The 17,974-nt window shown below is 44.3% G+C and overlaps 7 protein-coding genes across 7 annotated transcripts; 5 read left to right on the top strand and 2 right to left on the bottom strand.

Moving 5' to 3' along the window:
- Nucleotides 1-1,072: 1,072 nt before the first annotated feature.
- On the top strand, nucleotides 1,073-2,864 carry SS1G_10992 (conserved hypothetical protein; the record flags this gene model as incomplete). The annotated part of the gene is made up of 5 exons (XM_001587702.1): nucleotides 1,073-1,282; nucleotides 1,341-1,407; nucleotides 1,461-1,847; nucleotides 1,894-2,332; nucleotides 2,669-2,864. The coding sequence occupies 5 exons, from the start codon at nucleotides 1,073-1,075 to the stop codon at nucleotides 2,862-2,864; spliced, it is 1,299 nt and encodes a 432-aa protein (XP_001587752.1).
- An 859-nt stretch (nucleotides 2,865-3,723) lies between these two features.
- On the bottom strand, nucleotides 3,724-8,232 carry SS1G_10991 (hypothetical protein; the record flags this gene model as incomplete). Its single annotated transcript, XM_001587701.1, has 2 exons — nucleotides 3,724-4,198; nucleotides 4,253-8,232. 2 exons carry the CDS (start codon nucleotides 8,230-8,232, stop codon nucleotides 3,724-3,726), a joined length of 4,455 nt encoding a protein of 1,484 aa, XP_001587751.1.
- Nucleotides 8,233-8,666: 434 nt separating this feature from the next.
- SS1G_10990 (hypothetical protein) lies at nucleotides 8,667-10,991 on the top strand (the record flags this gene model as incomplete). The annotated part of the gene is made up of 4 exons (XM_001587700.1): nucleotides 8,667-8,910; nucleotides 8,960-9,162; nucleotides 9,210-10,708; nucleotides 10,781-10,991. 4 exons carry the CDS (start codon nucleotides 8,667-8,669, stop codon nucleotides 10,989-10,991), a joined length of 2,157 nt encoding a protein of 718 aa, XP_001587750.1.
- A 375-nt stretch (nucleotides 10,992-11,366) lies between these two features.
- Nucleotides 11,367-11,573, top strand: SS1G_10989 (hypothetical protein; the record flags this gene model as incomplete). Its single annotated transcript, XM_001587699.1, has 1 exon — nucleotides 11,367-11,573. The coding sequence occupies one exon, from the start codon at nucleotides 11,367-11,369 to the stop codon at nucleotides 11,571-11,573; it is 207 nt and encodes a 68-aa protein (XP_001587749.1).
- A 398-nt stretch (nucleotides 11,574-11,971) lies between these two features.
- Nucleotides 11,972-12,405, top strand: SS1G_10988 (hypothetical protein; the record flags this gene model as incomplete). The annotated part of the gene is made up of 2 exons (XM_001587698.1): nucleotides 11,972-12,109; nucleotides 12,295-12,405. 2 exons carry the CDS (start codon nucleotides 11,972-11,974, stop codon nucleotides 12,403-12,405), a joined length of 249 nt encoding a protein of 82 aa, XP_001587748.1.
- A 702-nt stretch (nucleotides 12,406-13,107) lies between these two features.
- SS1G_10987 (predicted protein) lies at nucleotides 13,108-13,481 on the top strand (the record flags this gene model as incomplete). The annotated part of the gene is made up of 2 exons (XM_001587697.1): nucleotides 13,108-13,227; nucleotides 13,383-13,481. The coding sequence occupies 2 exons, from the start codon at nucleotides 13,108-13,110 to the stop codon at nucleotides 13,479-13,481; spliced, it is 219 nt and encodes a 72-aa protein (XP_001587747.1).
- Nucleotides 13,482-15,825: 2,344 nt separating this feature from the next.
- On the bottom strand, nucleotides 15,826-17,515 carry SS1G_10986 (hypothetical protein; the record flags this gene model as incomplete). Its single annotated transcript, XM_001587696.1, has 4 exons — nucleotides 15,826-16,014; nucleotides 16,322-16,735; nucleotides 16,792-16,950; nucleotides 17,411-17,515. The coding sequence occupies 4 exons, from the start codon at nucleotides 17,513-17,515 to the stop codon at nucleotides 15,826-15,828; spliced, it is 867 nt and encodes a 288-aa protein (XP_001587746.1).
- Nucleotides 17,516-17,974: the final 459 nt, after the last annotated feature.

Here is a 17,974-nt window from a genome sequence, read left to right as displayed (position 1 = left end):
TCCGAAGAACTCCTACCAAGAGTTCCAAGGTAACCATCACCACATCTTACTCTCGGTTGATTCATACTGACCAGATCCATTCCGGTACCGACCGATGAAAACTTCATCATACATTGGATGCGACATACTACATACATCCTTTCCACATACGTCTGAAGATCTGTCTATAATTAAATCTAAATTTATTCATCTTGCATCAAATCTGCATCCATCGGAAAAAACAAGAAAATCTTCAGCCCTGCTTCTTTACTACTACTCTTGGATGGATGATCTTGGTCTGTGTTGTGCTTATACACCCGTCTGTACAGCCATAGAGCTTTTGAACCCTTGTCGCTGACGGAGATGGGGGTGAACACTGCCCAGCGCGCCTCGCCTGTCACAACTAACAAAGCAAGTAAAACAGCTAAAGTGACCAAGTAACTAAAATAATACTAGCTAAGTAGTAACTAAATAATAATTAAATAACTAAATTGCTCTCTAACCCATCAAATTACCCGACCTCACTCTCACAACCACTAAAGGCTAGCATTAACACTAACCCCAACACACATTAGTGTACCCGCCCATCACAACCTCATGCATCGCATCTTCCGATTCTCCCCTCCCGTCTGTTCCTAAACTACCTAACGACCCAAGACCTAAGACCTAACGACTACATACCTACATACCTACATACTCACCTACTTACTACCTACTACTACTTACTACCTACCTACAATATCTGCCCCGCGTTGTGAATATTCATATCAACATCTTCGAAATACTATTTATCCCAGAATAGATATCCTTCCTACCCGGCTATAAAGACATCTGCCGAACCCACCTTCCAAGTCGATCGATCAATCAATCAATCTCAAGTCCGACTCTTAAACCTTGTTCTATACCGGCCCGGTTCATCGTTGTTGCGAATTACCAAGCCTTTTACCCCTCGTCGCGGCTCTGTGCCGACAAGAAGCAATCATAATCAATAATCAACAATCAAGCAATCTTCAATCCTCAATCTTCAATCACTCATAAGGTCTCATCACTTCGACGTCTATGATTAATATGTCTGGGTATCCGGGATACAACAATGGAGGTTATGGACCACCACCACCACACCAGCAGTACCCGCCCCAACCCTACTACCCGTAGGATGAATTTCTTCCTCCCCAATGCAATTCACATGGACTCTCACTTACTCTACTATAGACCTCAGCCAGGATATGGAGCTCCTCCCCCTCAAGGAGGCTACGGATATCCCCAGCCTCCGCCTCCACAACAACCTTACGGATATTCTCAAGTAAGATTTTCAGTTATGCAGAAGTCTGTGTCTATCACTAATGCTTTACCAACAATAGCCCCCTCCTCAACAATACGGCGGATACAATGGTGTGCCTCCTAACGCGCCACAGTACGGTAGACCAGGTTCGCAGAAATAGTCTCGGTGTTATAGTGGAAATACTGATTATTCTCCACAGGAATGCCCTCGGTCAACTCAAACGCCTATATAAATGGCAATCAGAATGCTCCACCACCACCGCCACAGGGAATGCACTCGTTTGGACAAGGCGCTCCTCAAAATTATGCCTTCCAATATTCTAATTGCACGGGGAGACGAAAAGCACTCCTAATAGGTATCAATTATTTCGGTCAGCGTGGTCAATTGCGTGGATGTATCAACGACGTCAAGAACATGTCATCATATTTGCATGAAAACTTCGGATATCAGCGCGATGATATGGTTATTCTCACGGACGATCAGCAAAACCCAATGAGTCAGCCCACTAAACAAAATATATTACGAGCCATGCATTGGTTAGTGAAGGATGCTCGACCGAATGATTCGTTATTCTTCCATTATTCCGGTAAGTGACCTAAAACTTACCATCGTACATGTGTTGATGTTTATAGGACATGGTGGTCAAACGAAGGACTTGGACGGCGACGAAGAAGATGGTTACGATGAAGTTATTTACCCGGTCGATTTCAGACAGGTCGGACATATTGTCGACGACGAGATGCACAGAATCATGGTTCAACCTCTGCAGCCTGGTGTTCGGTTGACCGCAATCTTCGACTCTTGTCATTCTGGAACTGCGCTCGACTTGCCATATGTTTACTCCACCCAAGGAGTTCTCAAAGAACCAAACCTTGCCAAAGAAGCAGGTCAAGGTCTTCTCGGTGTTATTTCTTCTTACAGTCAAGGTGATATGAGTGGTGTTGCAAGTAATTTGATGGGATTTTTCAAGAAAGCGACAACCGGAGACGATGCTTACAACAAGACTTTGGCTACTAAAACATCACCGGCTGATGTGGTCATGTGGTCCGGAAGTAAAGATGACCAAACATCGTCAGTATATTTCTTACCTTGTCATTGTCATGGATAAAAGGTTTTTTCGAGTTAGAGAAGCTCTGGCTACGGTGTATTGCAAGGGAATCTTGTGGAATTTTTATCGTCGGAGTTTATTCATTCGAATAATGAAGTATATCCTGGTCATACATGTACATAAATAGTTACGTTGAATTTACAAAGCCCGAGGTCTATATCGACAGCCAATTATGGCTAAGATGTAGGCCAAGGGCTGCAAGTCACGTTGGGTTAAGTGACCTAGCTGACCTAACCGGACCTGCCAACCAGCTTTCTAACAATTTTGGTCATAAGCAAGGACTAACGATTCTGGTACAGGGCCGATGCTACTATTGCTGCACAAGCGACTGGTGCTATGTCATGGGCATTTATCACCGCCATGAAGAAGAACCCACAGCAGAGTTACGTCCAACTGTTGAATAGTATTAGAGATGAGCTCGCTACCAAGTATACCCAGAAGCCGCAACTTAGTTGCAGTCATCCGTTGAGTATGGTTCCCCCTTTGCTTTTATAGTCCGTTTAGTGATGCTAATGATAGCAGACACAAATCTTCTCTTTGTCATGTAAATAGTCACCCGTTCAATGTATTAAAAGGGTTATGATGCAAAAGCAATATTGTACGGCATGCATGTGTTTGGAATTGGAAAGGGGGCATGTAGTTCTGAGGTCTACCAAGAATGGCATGATTGAAAGGAATATTAGTCGACTGCGGATTTTTAATTTTTGGGGATTTTTATGGATCAACGCTCTATGGCCGATTCTAGGATATATCTCTTTGGCTTGACAAAATGAATGAATGAATGATAGTAAATATCAAGATGGATCAAAGATGGATGAATTGGATAATAAATACTACTCTACCAGGAAGTCTTTTGCGCCTTGCGTTTCGAAACCCAGTGCTCAAATTTCTTTTCTCGATCGAACACCAGATACTATATTACTTTATTACTACTATGTGTGTGTATATGGTAATGATTTATATGATTCATTCATTCATTTACGTTTATTTACCTACTCCCTTCCACACCTCCTGAAATCTATCAACTAACCTAGGTACCTAGCTATTTTGGCAAACCTAACCAAACCAACCCAAACCTGTTCCAATCCAGTCCCATTCCATCCCATCCCATCCAATTCAATACAAATGCAAAAAAGCAAATGATTTTGATCATTTTTGCATTTATTGGTAATACCCGCTATCCTTAACTACCTAGGTAACATTGCCCAATTTCATAACTCCAAAAAAAGAAAAGAAAGAAAAAAGTATAGAGAACGGTGACGAAGAAGGTGGAAATGAAACTTCAGGAGACGCAATGCAACGAAACGCCAAGGTTTAGAATACAATACGATGTAATGTAATAGCCCAATCATAACTAAAATCCGTTCACACGATCTGTAATCCCCTCATTCTTCTCCTTTAATATTTCTCTCACGGCACTCTTGAGACTGCTTTTTCTAGCTACGTTAAAGGCCGGGTTAACGATCGGTTGGGCTTGGTTTGCCTTGATGGGTGATGCATTCCGCGATGGATTTCTCGAGCCCGTTCGAGATGCAGAGCGGGACGCGGAGTTTTCTTTTTTCGTCGATACTGGGGCTTGAATCCCTTCTATTGCTGCACTTTCTTCATATAAAATTCTCTTTGCCCTGTTGGCTCTCATAACTTCTAATTTTCCGAGAATCTTCTGATGCATTTTCTTGTTTTTGTCCCAGGCTTCGGCACCTTTGCGCATGCGCAGACCGGCTATGATTAAGAAGGTTACTGTGCGGATAGTGGCTTTAGGTTTTGGAACTGGAGCGGGTTCGGGAATTAGGCTTGTTTGGCGTAGGAGACGAAGATCGGCTTTGTTGCTATTGAGGTGTTAGTGGATAGAATGCTAAGCGGGATGAAAAGGGGGAACTTACCATGCATCATACATGTTGATTTTCGCGAGTAGGTATTTCTTCGCGTATGCTAAATCGGCTCGCTTGCTCTCTTCTCGAGCACATCGGGCTTTCATCCATTCGATTTGCATGCACAAACCCTTCAACTCCTTTCCATGTTTGTCGTCTCTCTTTTCAATTTCTCTCGAAAATCGCTTCTCCCCTTCTTCTTTTTCCTTCTTCAGTGCTTGGATTTCGTCTTCGGTATATGAGATTGACATATTTGGGAATCTGACACCACGACTAAGAGTGCGCTTTTCGGCTTCCCATTCACTTTTCGCCTTGATGTAGTCTTCCTTTGACTTGACATACTCCTCCTCAAGAAGCTCCAGTTGTTCTTTCGTGCTGAGTGCCCTTGCACGTTCTCGATTACGTTCTTCACGGACACGACGAAGACTGCTGCGGAGCTCAACTTCCTTAGCGCTCACAGTTTGGATGGCATTTTCGCGTTCCTTGATGAGAAGCTCCAGGGATTCACGTTGAATTTGAGTTTCTTGGAGCATTTCATGGAGGTCTCGGCGCTCAAGAGCTATAGTGTGTCCTTCACCGCTGTTTGCACGTTCGGACATGAGCGCTTTCTGGAGACGATCAATCTTGTCACTAAGTCTATTGATAGCTGCTTCAAAAGAAGCGTTTCTGGTTGAGAGCTCATCTTTGGTAAGACGTAATTCATCCAGTTGACGCTCCAACTGATCTTTCTCGGCTTCCCAGGTTTGTTCTTGGTGTTGGAAATTGATGTTCATGGCGCTAATTTTTCGTGCTGCTTCTTTGTCGGATTCCTTCATTCGGGAACGAAGATCTTTGAGAGACTGATGTGCTTCTGAAAGCTGATGACGGAGTTGGGCAACTTCTTTGCGAGTAGAGCCACCAGCAGAAGCAGGTGAAGAGGCGACGGCAAAACGAGCCATATCTGTCTCGTGTACTTTACGTTCAAGTTCAGCAATTTGGCGCTTGAGACTTTTAACTTTATCTTTGTTCGCGGTTTCGCGTTGAATGTATTCATTCTCCTTTTGACGAAGTGCTGTGAGATCTTGTTTGATTTCAGAAAGCTCACGGGAACTCTCGTTCTGGTGATCACCCGTTGCTGGCTGGCTTGCCAATTCTAGGATGCGCTCTTCTAGTCTGCTGATGGTTTTCTTAGCTGTCGCTAACTCCCGCTTTTCCGATGAGCCGCGAAGTATACGATGTAGGTCTTGAATCTCAGCGTTGAGACGGGCTTCTTCGTTGCTGGCTCTCTCAATCTCTTCGTTGAGCTCCTTCTCAATAGCCTTTTGCTCGGCAACGGCAACCTTGTGATCCTCCCGGAGTCGGCGAACTTCATTATCAAGCTTCATCTTGGCTGTTCGGAGCTCCACCCTCTCCTCTTCTAGACGGAAAGTTTCATCTTCTTGTTGCTTCAAAGCCCTCAATTGGCTAGATATCTCATCTTTCTCGGCCTTCAGTTCAGAATTTGATGATCGGAGGGAGTGTAGTTCGATGTTGACTTTGCCGATCTGGTCTTGCAAGTTCTGTTTCTCTAACCGGACCTTTGATAATTGAGCCTCATGATCCCGCAACAACTTATTCAGGCTATCTTTGGACCCTTGATCGGCCTGGAAGTCACTATGGAACACCTCCAGTTCTGCTCTTGCACTAGTAGCTGCGGCTTCTGCCTTAGCAAGGTCTTGCTTTAGGGTCTGTAGTTGTCTTCGGAGGCTCTCCGATTCATGTCTGGCGGCATTGACGTCTTGGTTGGCTTGCTCGCTTTCCTCGTCAAGGCTGGTTTGTAAAATCTCGACTTCATCTTCTAGACCCTCGATCTTCTCAGTCAGAGATCTTTGCTCACGTTGGCTGAGTCTGAGTTCTTCACGGACACTGGCCAATTCGGATCGTGAGTCTTCCAATGCCTTGCGCCGAGTCTGGACATCCTCATTCAACTCGTTAATTTGGCGTGTCAGGAGAGCTTCTTGACTCTCATGTCTCTCTTTCTCGCTGCGAATAGCCTCTCGAAGTTTCGACTCTCTTCCAGATAAAGATCCTTCTGTCTGTTGAAGTCGATCGATGGTCTTCTGAAGACCTGCTGCTTGTTCTTCCGCACGAGCCCGTTGGGTTTCCAGGTTGCGTTTCTCCGTCTCCCAGCTCTCAATATCATCGTCATACAGGCGCTCTTTCTCTCGGATTTCTGCTTTCAGATCTTCAACTTCGTTATTAAGGCGATCTATCTCTTCTGTGTATTGATTCCGCACGTCGCGTGCATTTCCGAGCGCAAGAGTCTTCTCATGTTCCAGTTTGTCTTCAAGTTCCTCAATTAAAGCTTTGGCCTGTGCCAAATCTGCCTGTAGGCTAGCAGATTCAGCCGTCAGAGCATCATGTCGACCCTGGAGGAGATTCTTCTCATCATTTCTCTGTTGAAAATCTCTCTGTAATCCCTGCAAACTTTCGAGTCTCGTGGCTAGAGCTTTTCGCTCCTGAATAGTCTGATCAAGATCATTTTCAACGTGCTCAAGTTTATCGTGAAGATTCTGCTCCTTCATTTCACTGTCGCGTCTCAAGTCCTCTAGTCTCTCTTGCATTTTTTTTACTTCACGTGTTTTTTCGGCATATTGCTGTTCCAGGTTTTGGTGTCGTTCTCGAAGATCCTCCAGGTCGTCTTGCAATCGGTTGGCCTTTTCCTCAATTTGTCGACTCAAGCCTTTGGTGGTAATTGACTTGTTAGCTAGCTCATCTTGGAGTTCTTCTAGGTTAGCTTCGGCACGCTCCTTATCCCGAATAGTTTCTTGATGAGATTTCTTAGCCTCTGACGCTTCAATCCTCAGGCGTTCTACATCACGCTCTAATTCCTTTATCGTTGACTCGGCCTCTCTGAGCTCGTCGTTTGACTGGCCCTGTGATTTTTCTTCCAACTCTATTGCTCGGCGCTGCGATTTCTTCAGAGCTGTCTCTAGATTGGATATAGTCCCAACATGTTTCTGAACATCGTCTTTTAGGTTGTCAATATCGTCTTCCCGATCATTAATGACTCGATCCTTTTCACGTAACTCTGCTTCCAGATCATCCATTTTGTTCTCCATGTCAGCGTACTTGTCTTCCTGGCTTCGCACTCGATTTAATTCATCCTCCTTCTCCTCCAAGACTTGACGTAAATTATCGAGCTCCTCCTGTTGTCCAGCACTAACATGCCTCCTCTTGAACTTTTCCTGCATATCCAGGATTTGTTGTCGATATTGTTCGACATCTTTCTCTGCTGCTGTCAACGTCTTACGGAATTTTTGCAGCTCCCTTTGCATGGTAACTTTGTCGACCTTGAGCTCAGTATTCTCTTTCAATGCAGCTTCACTAAATCCCGGCCCTGCCTTTCTCAAGGCTTCTTCCAGGAAATGAATCTTGAGCTTCAATCCAAAGTTCTCTTTCTCAATTCTGTCGATTACATTTTCCTGCTCACGTAATGATAACTGATTTCCATCCTGTAGAACCCCGGGTCCCTCATTTCGCCGGGGCAATAGAGCTGCAGGTGTCGAAGCTGTGCTACTATCGATATGTGGCATCGGCGTGCCGGCCATGTAGGAACCGGTTCTTGTCGAATCGTCGCCATATGCTGACCCCGCAGGTAGTGGGCTGAAACCTTCCTGAATTTTGTCCAATCCCCCCGCACGAAGAAATGCTGGTGTGGCCTGAACATTCTCTTTGTTATTCCGCCGGGCACTATTCATCGTTGCATTCTTTAGTAGAGGCGTGAACTCTCCTCCTCCAAGCCCGGCCGGCAAATTTCGTCTATCTCCCAGCGTGGTACGACCTCTGGGAGTACGGATATTGACACCACGACGGCCATTTTGCATCTGCGAAACTAGGTTGTTATCCTTCGAAGGAGATTGGAAAGACTGTTCCTGCGAGATATCGAAGTCCAGGGCATGGCTACCTAGATAAGTAGCATCTCCAAGGGCTGTGCGTGGTGTATCGAGCCCTGCTATTCCAGCTTGAACCATTATGAAAATTGTCCTGAGCTTTTGAGCTCAAATTATGTAGGAAAAACTTATAATTTACTGCAAATAAGATACAAAAATAGCGAGCATAGCGATTGACTCCGAAGCAAAGGTGATATCTTTTAGTCGGAGTGCAATTGGTACAAAAATAAATTGGAATTGTGGTTTTTGAGGATGCGTTGGAAGAATTGGAGTTTTTGGATTGATATCAGTAGATACGCGATTATTTCGATTGTTTACCTTCTTTCCAATAGAGGTTAGCCCCACCAGGTTCTCCCGGTTGCCAAAACAAATCCCTTGCACGACCTTTTTACACCAATCATAATCTGATAATTGATTTTGCTGCACTGTCAGCCTTATTGAACTTCTAAAGTCTTCCACCAACACTATTGACCTCCAAAATATCGAATCCTTGATAGTAACGACATATTCTGAATATGGATGGGCTCGACGATGATTTTAAAGGTTTTGGTGAAGGTTTCGATGGATTTCCCAAACGACTTCCGGAAGATTGTGTGGAATACTCGCTCTATATTGTCAACTCCAAGTTGAAGTCACAAAAGGATTTACTCGGCAGATTGGAGGATGTGCGAAAAGAGTCTTTGGCTCTTTTGAAGGATCTTACTAAAGACTATATATGGCAACGGGATAGCTTCAGGCTGGAGGTAAAGACTGAGAAGGGTATGATGCCTACTACATGTTGTTCTGCGCCCGTGTATTAACAACTTAGCAGGCTTGATATACCTTAACGGGATTACAAATTATGGAGATTCTGTCGGAGACGAATGGCTTATTGTGTATATACTTAAAGAATTGAGCAGTCGATTTCCTACATTATGGATCAAAGTTGTGGACTCTGATGGCGAGTTTCTTTTAATTGAAGCTGCCAATGCTCTCCCGAAATGGTTGAATCCTGAAATCGCAGATAATAGGGTAGGTATCTGGTTCACATACACAAGTGATTTGATTCTGACGCCTAGCAGGTATGGATTCATAATAATGCCCTTCACATTATACCGTTGCGTGCAGTCACTGATTCCTCAATCAAATCCCCTACTGCCCCAGTATCTCGATCACTTACCTTAGAAGAAGCCCACAGAACCATATCTTCAACTCCAGAAATACTCATACGCTCACCCCTTATCGAAGCAGAAGCATTCTATCGTTTGCGAAGCTACCCAGCTCAAATCGCAGCATCGCTTCACCATGCTCGTATCACAATACCGCGCAAACTTGCCTATATACTTCATCTGCTTCCTACTTCTATAGCCCCGGCAGTCGAAGCATTCTACCTTCGAGATCCAATTGCGCTTAAGCCGCTTCAATCAGCTTCATCCAATCTTGTCTTCCCACCAAAGGATTTAGTCACCATCTCAACTCGATTTACTAAAGTACTCTATGCTCAACTGAAGTCGCAACAGTTTTCTGCGCCATCTGCATGGAAAGATATCTTAACGCTGCCCAAGGACGACGCACTTGTGGAAGATTTCACGAAACTGGAGATGGGAATGAAGGTCACCTCCGGCTTCGAAATGCTAGTCACAGATCCTAAAAACCGCGATCATCGATCCGTTAGAGAGATTAACATACTTCTGGAAGATCTTGATGGAGATGATTCTAACCTTCCAAATGACGAGGAGATATCGACGTGGAAGGAAAATATGAGAGATGACGATGAAAAATGGCTCGACATCAATTTTGAAGATTTCGAAAGGGAACTAGACGGAAAAAATAAGGAAAAGAAGCCGGCTGGAATTCCTGGAGCTTTTGGACCGGAGCCACCCTCGGGGTTCGGCGATGCAAAGACCGAGGCCGATTTGAAGAAAATGGTGGAGCGATTTGAAGCTTTCCTTAATGATGATGATGCCGGACCTGACGGTGCTGAAATGGATGATATGGACGTTGATGACGATGACGATGACGATTATGATGATGACGACGATGAAGATAGTGAAGAGGACAAAGACGTCAGTTTCGACGAAGTGGAGTTCGCAAAGATGATGAGAGAAATGATGGGAATGCCAACGGATGACATACAGGAATCGGCATCCCCAGCCCAGCAAGAAATATCTCGCAGGATTGAGGAGGTCGATAGCGAGGATGAAGGTGGAGAAGATGATGAAGCGGAAGCAATTCAAAAGGTGATGAAGAGAATGGAAGCTGAGCTGAATGAAGCCGGAGCCCTCAATTTAGATCCTACCCCAAGTAAAATTGCAGCTCTTTCCGGAAGGAAGACGGGCAGGGGAAAGGATAAGGAACAGGAACAAGTACAAGAGAAAATGGATGAAGATGAGGAAGGCGAAGAAGAAGAAAGTGACCAGGAATTGGATATAGATTTCAATCTGGCGAAAAATCTATTGGAAAGTTTCAAAAGTCAAGCGGGGATGGCGGGACCCGGGTCCAATCTTCTCGGCATGATGGGCATGAAGCTACCTCGCGATGAAGACGACGAGGGAAGAAGTCGAGGGAAAAGGCCTGAGTAAATATTGAAAAGAATTAAAAGATAAGATTAATGTTGCCTGGGTATCACTAATTACATCAAACACGCTAGTAAGCTTCAATTTTCCTCGACCAAATCCTCGATGCCAATTTTCCGCCTCTTGGCACCCTCGACCTCCGGTGGTACAGATGAGCTCGGGCTTCGCGCTCTCTTGAGAATATCATTGACTGCAATATCCACCTTTTCAAGCTCTGACAAGGCTGCTGTTAAATTCCTCCTGTTTTCTAATTCGCGTCTACTGCTGTCGCTTTGTGGTCGGTAGTATTCTGTCACTATTCCTACTACCGCTCTGTAGCAGCGGTAGAGCAACAATCGCACTTGTGCATTGTCCGTGTCCTCGATAAGATCATCTTCGTCACCTCCTGCTTTCCAGCCTTCAAGAAAACCTTCACTAGGGTTTTCAAATACGCTTGAGAGTAGGGGATCTCCAAAGATGCCCTGACTCCAGTTCCGCAGTCCTGTCAATTTGAGACTTTCAGTAGGGATCTGTGAAGTGCCATCTTTGACTCCATTCTCGATCATGATGTTTCGTTCGCCTAGGTCAAGTAGTACTAATCTAGGGAGTTTGATTGCGTCCATGCGCCAGGATAAGCGTTGGTAGTGTGATCGCACTACGTCGTATGGGAGCAAGACGGCCATGTCCTCTCCATCGCGCAAAATTGATTCAAGTAAGGTGTTGAAAGCTTCTGACCAGGTTGTGGAGCATTCGCCTAAGGGTGCTGAAGGGGGTGATTGTTTGAAGGGGTCTGGGAGAACTCGAGCTGCTGTGCCGAATTTGCCGTTGGGTGAGGTGAGAGAAGCTAAGCTTCTCGTCAGGGATCCGACTTGCTTATCGATGAGCTGACGTTCCGGTAGACTGAGGTATACCGAAAGGGCGGATAATGCTTTTCCAGGTGTCGGTTCAAATATTGTGTATGGATATGCCATCTCTCGATTATTGGATGAATGCTTTAGCATTTTGGGCACCACGTCTTCTAGCTTGATGAATGCTATACCATGTTCTACATCTTCCATACCCTCAGAATTTACAGAATTGGCTTTCTGGTTCGACGTCTCGAGGAAATGTACAAGTGTTGCTTCGGAATATTGAAGCGTAGTCTCGTGTCTCAAGAGCCGGACTGCTAAGCTGGGCGCAAAGGATAGGAGAAGTTTGTTATCATTCGACATGTTGAGAGTGTATAGTCTGGGTAGCTGCGTAGAGGGTAATTCTTCGACACTTCCTAATTTTATATCCGGTACCACATGGCTAAGTATCTCCTTGAGACGTCGTACTGGGACCGAGTACATCAGGGACGTCTTGAAGGACTTGCCGGGCACGGCAGTTTTGTAGGAAGCCATGATAGGAGTAATGTGGTGTTCAGATGTCAGGGTGAGATCTGGGTATGTACGGTTCAAGGATAGAGTGGGAGAAGTAGTGGATTCGATCAGCCTGAATATGAGGGTGATAAACTTGATAGGGATATGATATGTATGCCGTGGTTCTGTGACCTGGCAATGGTATCTTCCCGGTTCCTGGGTCGGACAACAGCCCTGCCAGACTTATATTCAAGTACGATATGATGTAGGGTTGGCTTGGACAGTTGGACACAGGAGTATATCTCGGCGTCACTCTGATCTCGTCAATTCGCTTATATTGCGCTTTAATTGGTCCAGTTGCGATGATGGAGTTTTGGTAAGTGTTTCGTTTTGGGGCCCACAGCACTGGAAATTAGGTATTTGAAAGATCAGCGGTGGAAGGAAACGCACAAACCCAAAGTATGAGATTAGGTAGAAATATTATCTTGCATCGACTTATTGATGCGTGGTTGGGAAGTAACCCTCGGTGTTTGGAGATTGGGTGCCTTCAGGTGGTACTCGACGAAAGAAGGGTGCCTGCGAGGCATGCAAGGCAGCCACCTTTTTCAGAATCCTGGAATATCTTCTGCGGTCAAGAGAGCGCGAATTAGGTTTATCCTTAATCACGTAGAGTTCTTTGAAAGGGCTATTTGAAATGAGCGCCGAAACCTTGGCTCTGATCGGCGACGAGACCTTGATGGTGGGGAGTTGTGGATGGCCGATGGATACTTATGGGCTGTATCGGGTAGTTATTTTGTGATTGTATATATAGCTAGTACTCTGTTGGTCTGTACATAGATGGATGTACATTTAAAGTAATTCTCGAAGCGAAACACAGGTGTAACTTTTCCGAAGGGAGAACAACGCGAAACAAAAAGAGGTTAGACACCGATGGGAGATGAGATTGAGGCGTTTTTTTCGAAGGGTTCTGGAAATGTTGAGAGATTCCTAGGCAATGAATGGGACTTGCACCAGAAAGGTAATTCTTGAGAGTAATCATGTATAGTGACGAGCACTAGAAACTAGTAAATTGCGCTTGAGGCATGTATGAGAAGATGAGATCTTTGTTAGATAGCTCCCGCTGGGGAATGTATACCGTCAGTCGTGGTGTTGGCCAGAATGGAGCGCAGTGGATACTTCAGGTACGGGATTATTTGGGACAGGTAAATTTCACAGGGACTAGATTGGAATGGATCATGAGATCTTCCACATCTCGGTCGATTCGATGGATGGGATGTCTTTGTTATCGAGACCCAAAGCCAACCACGGGATTTTATGAATTTACTCGAGATTTATTATGTCGTTGTGCAATTTTTAGGTCCCCGAGACATGGGCTTTTTTGTTAATGCATCAAGTCGATGATGCATATGCAGATGCAGATGTAGGTGTTGGTGGTGTTGGGAAATGTACGAAGTAGACGTAATTGTGATTGAATCTTAGATGAATATGCAGTTATGATTAGTTCGGATGTGGATAATGGAATACATGCTCCGACAAAACTAACTTGAGTACGAGAGGGGTGTTTATTATAGGGCGGGTTTTTCTAGTAGTATAGGTACCTGGTACTTCGTATTGTGAAGTTTGTTGTAACTGTAGTGGCAGGAAATAGAAATGGAAATTGAATTGGAATTGGAATTGGAATTGGAATTGGAATTGGAATTGGAATTGGAATTGGAATTGGGATTGGGATTGGGATTGGGATTGGATTGGATTGAAGATTGATTAGATTGGTGGGGTGGGGTGTATCATTTGCTTTGGGTACTAACTTGTTGTAAGTTACTCTGTAAATACTAAACAGTCAACAGTCAAGAGTAAACAGGGGAAGGAAAGAAACAATTAGAATTCTACGATTGGTCCGAAATAAGCGAGTTTTGCTTTGGGAAGGTGTGCCTAGTGTTACCTAGCTAGATGCAGTACGGAGTAGCTAGTAGGTTTGTAGTGTACATGGGAAAGGTTTGTCATCTCACATCTATCATTTCACATCCATCATCCATCGTCCATCATCCATTCAACAAGTGATATCTGCTCTATATACCAACGACTATACCTACCACCTACATAAATGCTACGACTAAATGCGATTGCGAAGTACTCCATGACACTACACTACAGTACAGTCAGTATCACCGAGGCTCGATAGGGAGTATAGGTAGGTACTGCGTAGACTCATGCATGCATGCATACATGCAACGCATAAGAGCCAAATCCCGACAATTTTTCAAGAGGCGTACGGCGTACAGTCCGCAGAGTACAGAAACAAAATGGGGGATCGGCGAAGGAAATTTGACAACAAAAAAGACCCATGATGAAATCATTGAACATGGAGCTGAAGTGGATATCCCAAAAATTCCAACACTCACTAGAAACAGATCTTTCCGTGTTGAAATCTGGTTTGCCATTTCTCTGCTACTCCACCCTTCTCATCATCTGCTCCGATGAGATGGAATAATATATTAAACACGTGGCGTTGGTAAATCATATATATGATGATCTACGAAAAGAATCGTAGCTCAGAAGGAAAATAAAATAGACTGGTGATATACTTTTAAAGGTATGTATGTATATCCAGGATGCATGTACCTACCTACTTAGGATGCAACAACAAAAGAAAGCCACCTTATTTTTATTTTTATTTTCCTCGGGAACCCAAAAACTTTTCGTCTGATTTTTCAATCTCGTCTATCCAAATCCCCATTCATCCCAGCCCATCCAATCTTCGCAATGGCTAATACCAAAAATCTCATATTTCAAGTTCCAATAACCATTTTCACCGTCCTTCCCCAAAAAATCTCGGATCAACCAGTCCAGTTCCACCCCACCCCTCGTTAAATTTCAGCCGATCAGGTTAGCCGCGTTCCAGATTTGGCCCGAGTGCAAGAGATGCACCTTGATTCGGCGTCCCATGTAGCGAGCTTGCATACACCATGGGAGAGATCAAATCTTTTGTGCATACCATATGCGTATTGTTTGTGTTATTGGAGGCGAGGTCTGAGGAGGGGATGGATGGATAGGGAGTAGGCCTAGTTTCAAGCGTTCTGCAAATCATCACACAGAGAATTCTACTATGTACAGTACTGCAACAGCCAAGGTTACCGTTAAGCGAGTGCGAGAACTTCTAGCCGTCCACGGGTATCGTTGTTCAGCTGGGTTTATCGATTAAAATCATGGTGGCACCCGGTATGTGAGATAATGCAATATTGTGATCAGTAGTTAGCTCTACATTTACTTGTGATATGCACTTGGTAACATGTTACATTGTCCGTATTAGAAACCATGTCCATGATTCGGAAAAATTAACTTTTCGTCAAGATCGTGATATCAGTTTTCCGGCGAATATTCCCCGCCATCCACGTTTTTCATTCTTCCAGACCTTCTAGGGCAATATCTATGCTTGCATATATTGGAAATGCTGATGTGAATGTAGCGGTCAAGCTTGTGCCTTTGAGGGACCTAAAGGCTGGATGTATACTCTTACTCCCTGCAGATGGAACGGTGGGTTTGTTGAGATTTGAGCATGAGGAACATTGAAAGGGTGATGTAATATAAGATTACTATGATATTATATGATATGAGATATGAGTAAGGTAAGCTGATCTAAGCGCGTGTGCGAACGGATCCATTGCTGTGGAATATGCGCAGGTATTCAAATAACCGATTTTTGATATCTTATATTTGGCGTCACAAGGGGCTGTTGTATTTCTCTGGAAAAAGGATTGCCGTGCACGTTTGTGATGCAAAGTGATGCCAGTGATTCAAAACAGCTAACTGCCGTTTGATTTGTCGGGTAGTGCCCGAGCCTCGTCTGTAGTTACGCTTTCGGGCGTAGGTTTTGGTTTGGCTTCTACTAGTCCCCCAGATTTCGAATTGGTTGAAGGTGACTGGAGCTCGTAAAGGTTGTAGCGCTTAAGCTTTTCCCAGTCATCTCCAACGACACTCATACCACATATAGTCTAGCCAACACAAGTTAGTATCCCAGTAATTGCATGTGTGGGTTCCGATTTCGTTACCTGGTAAATTTCGATTATTATCACTTTGTCTGGCTTAGTGAGATTTACTTTATGATTGTCATTCACCAGCGAAGCGACCTGTTTAATCACGGTATCCCGCTTCAATGTGCTGTGATTGCGTATCGTGGGTCGAATGGCATACTGCAAGGGAGTCAATAAATCTTGACCCAGAACTCAAACAACCTAATTAAACTCTAAGGCTAGAACTTCAATGTCGTGGCAGCACTATACGCAAAAGAGGAATACGTACCGAATATGCAGCAGACTCTTCCGATTCTGTGGCTTCGCCAGCGAGTCGAAAATGAGCGCCTAGCACGGTCTGTCCGATTTCCTCGATACCTTTTTCTGTGGCTTTTCCGATGACTGACATTGGAGTTAGACGATTTACAAACCTCAGTTTCCTTACCCCGCCTGATGCTGCATCTTCACACATCCTATGGACTAGATCAGCTGGATCTATTGGTGATCGAGTCTTGAAGAAGAGCACGCATTGAATGTCTAGGTAAACTGCTGAGAATAGCTTTTCCGTCGGATCTTTATGCGCTGCAACTTCTTTTTGAATCGATTTCTCAATGTCGTCAACTGATTCGATAGCGTCTTCATCTTCTTCGTCATTGTTCTTGCTACCTGACTTCACGGATATACCGTAGTATTTCTCAGCAGACTTGGGGGGAATTAGCATGAACTGGCAGCAATTATGGCTGAAAGGTGTTAACTGACCTCCTCAAGTAGACTTCTCAGCTCTTCTGTTGCCTTTCCTTCTTTACCCTTCACGCAAGTTGCCCAGATTCCTTGGTCGCCGGGCTCTATCCTCCCACCATTTTTAGAGGCCATTTTCGTTTGTTGATGTGGAGTTTGCCATTTCCCATTTGAGCCGCCCTGCATAAAATGTCAGAAAGCTCTCAGGGAGACCGGCAAAAGCAATGCTGAAGCATAGATTTTGAGCTCGAGACTCAATCAAAAAAAAAAAAAAAGCAGTAACACCAAATCAGAAATCGATAGCCAATCCAAGTTCATTTCCATGGAAGTGCAACATCTCACTGATGATTTGACCAGAAATCACACTCCCTCTCCGTATGTATTGGAGCCATCATTAAAGATTAAAATCCAATCAGCTGCCTTGGTTGAAAGAACCCTAACGGTTAAAGGTTGATCTCATTGAAGAGCCAAAATCCCCGACCCAAAGACTTCGAATTTAATCAAGTCTCCTTTCCATCTCCAAGTTCACCCAAACCATCAACAAAAGCGCACTTCCAACCAGCACTTCCCCCACAGCCACTCATCCCAAAAGAGGAAACCCAAGACAATACCAAAAGTTCGAACGGGAACAGAAACGTACCTTGGCTCTCTTTCCCCCTCTATTATTTCCATCTCGCGCATCTCTCGTATCTTTCCCACCACTGCCCTCGGACCTTTCTTTTCTTTTATTATTCGAATCCGCCATCACCTTTACAAGCTCGGCTTTTCAATGTATTCCCAACTCAATTCCACCTACTTTCTCGAGTTTATGGGACGAATTCCTAATCCTAATTCGTTGTTTTGCTATTCTTGTGGGAATCTTGAGATCACGCCGTCCAAACAAAATGGAAAATATTGCTTAGTCAGATGAGTATACCCCACTTGGCCTGATGGGGTCAAGTGATGAAATTTGAACTGATGAACGGTTTGATTCAAAAAGTAGGGTTCAAACTCAATTTCTAACTCCAGCAGACAAGATACTTTTGGTTAGGATATGGTTCATGATGTCTGTTAGCTGTGGCTATACTCAAGTATATCAACCTTATATGCCACCTGTCTTGAGAGTGACAGATCGAGGATCATGACAATCAATGCAAGACGATTCATCATTCTTATGGATCCGAGTGAGAGGAAAATTTCATTAATTCATTATTATCTTATTCTG

This window comes from Sclerotinia sclerotiorum, genomic scaffold (genome assembly GCF_000146945.2).
Source record: "Sclerotinia sclerotiorum 1980 UF-70 scaffold_17 genomic scaffold, whole genome shotgun sequence".
Taxonomy (NCBI): domain Eukaryota; kingdom Fungi; phylum Ascomycota; class Leotiomycetes; order Helotiales; family Sclerotiniaceae; genus Sclerotinia; species Sclerotinia sclerotiorum.
This window is presented reverse-complemented; position numbering and strand designations above follow the sequence as displayed.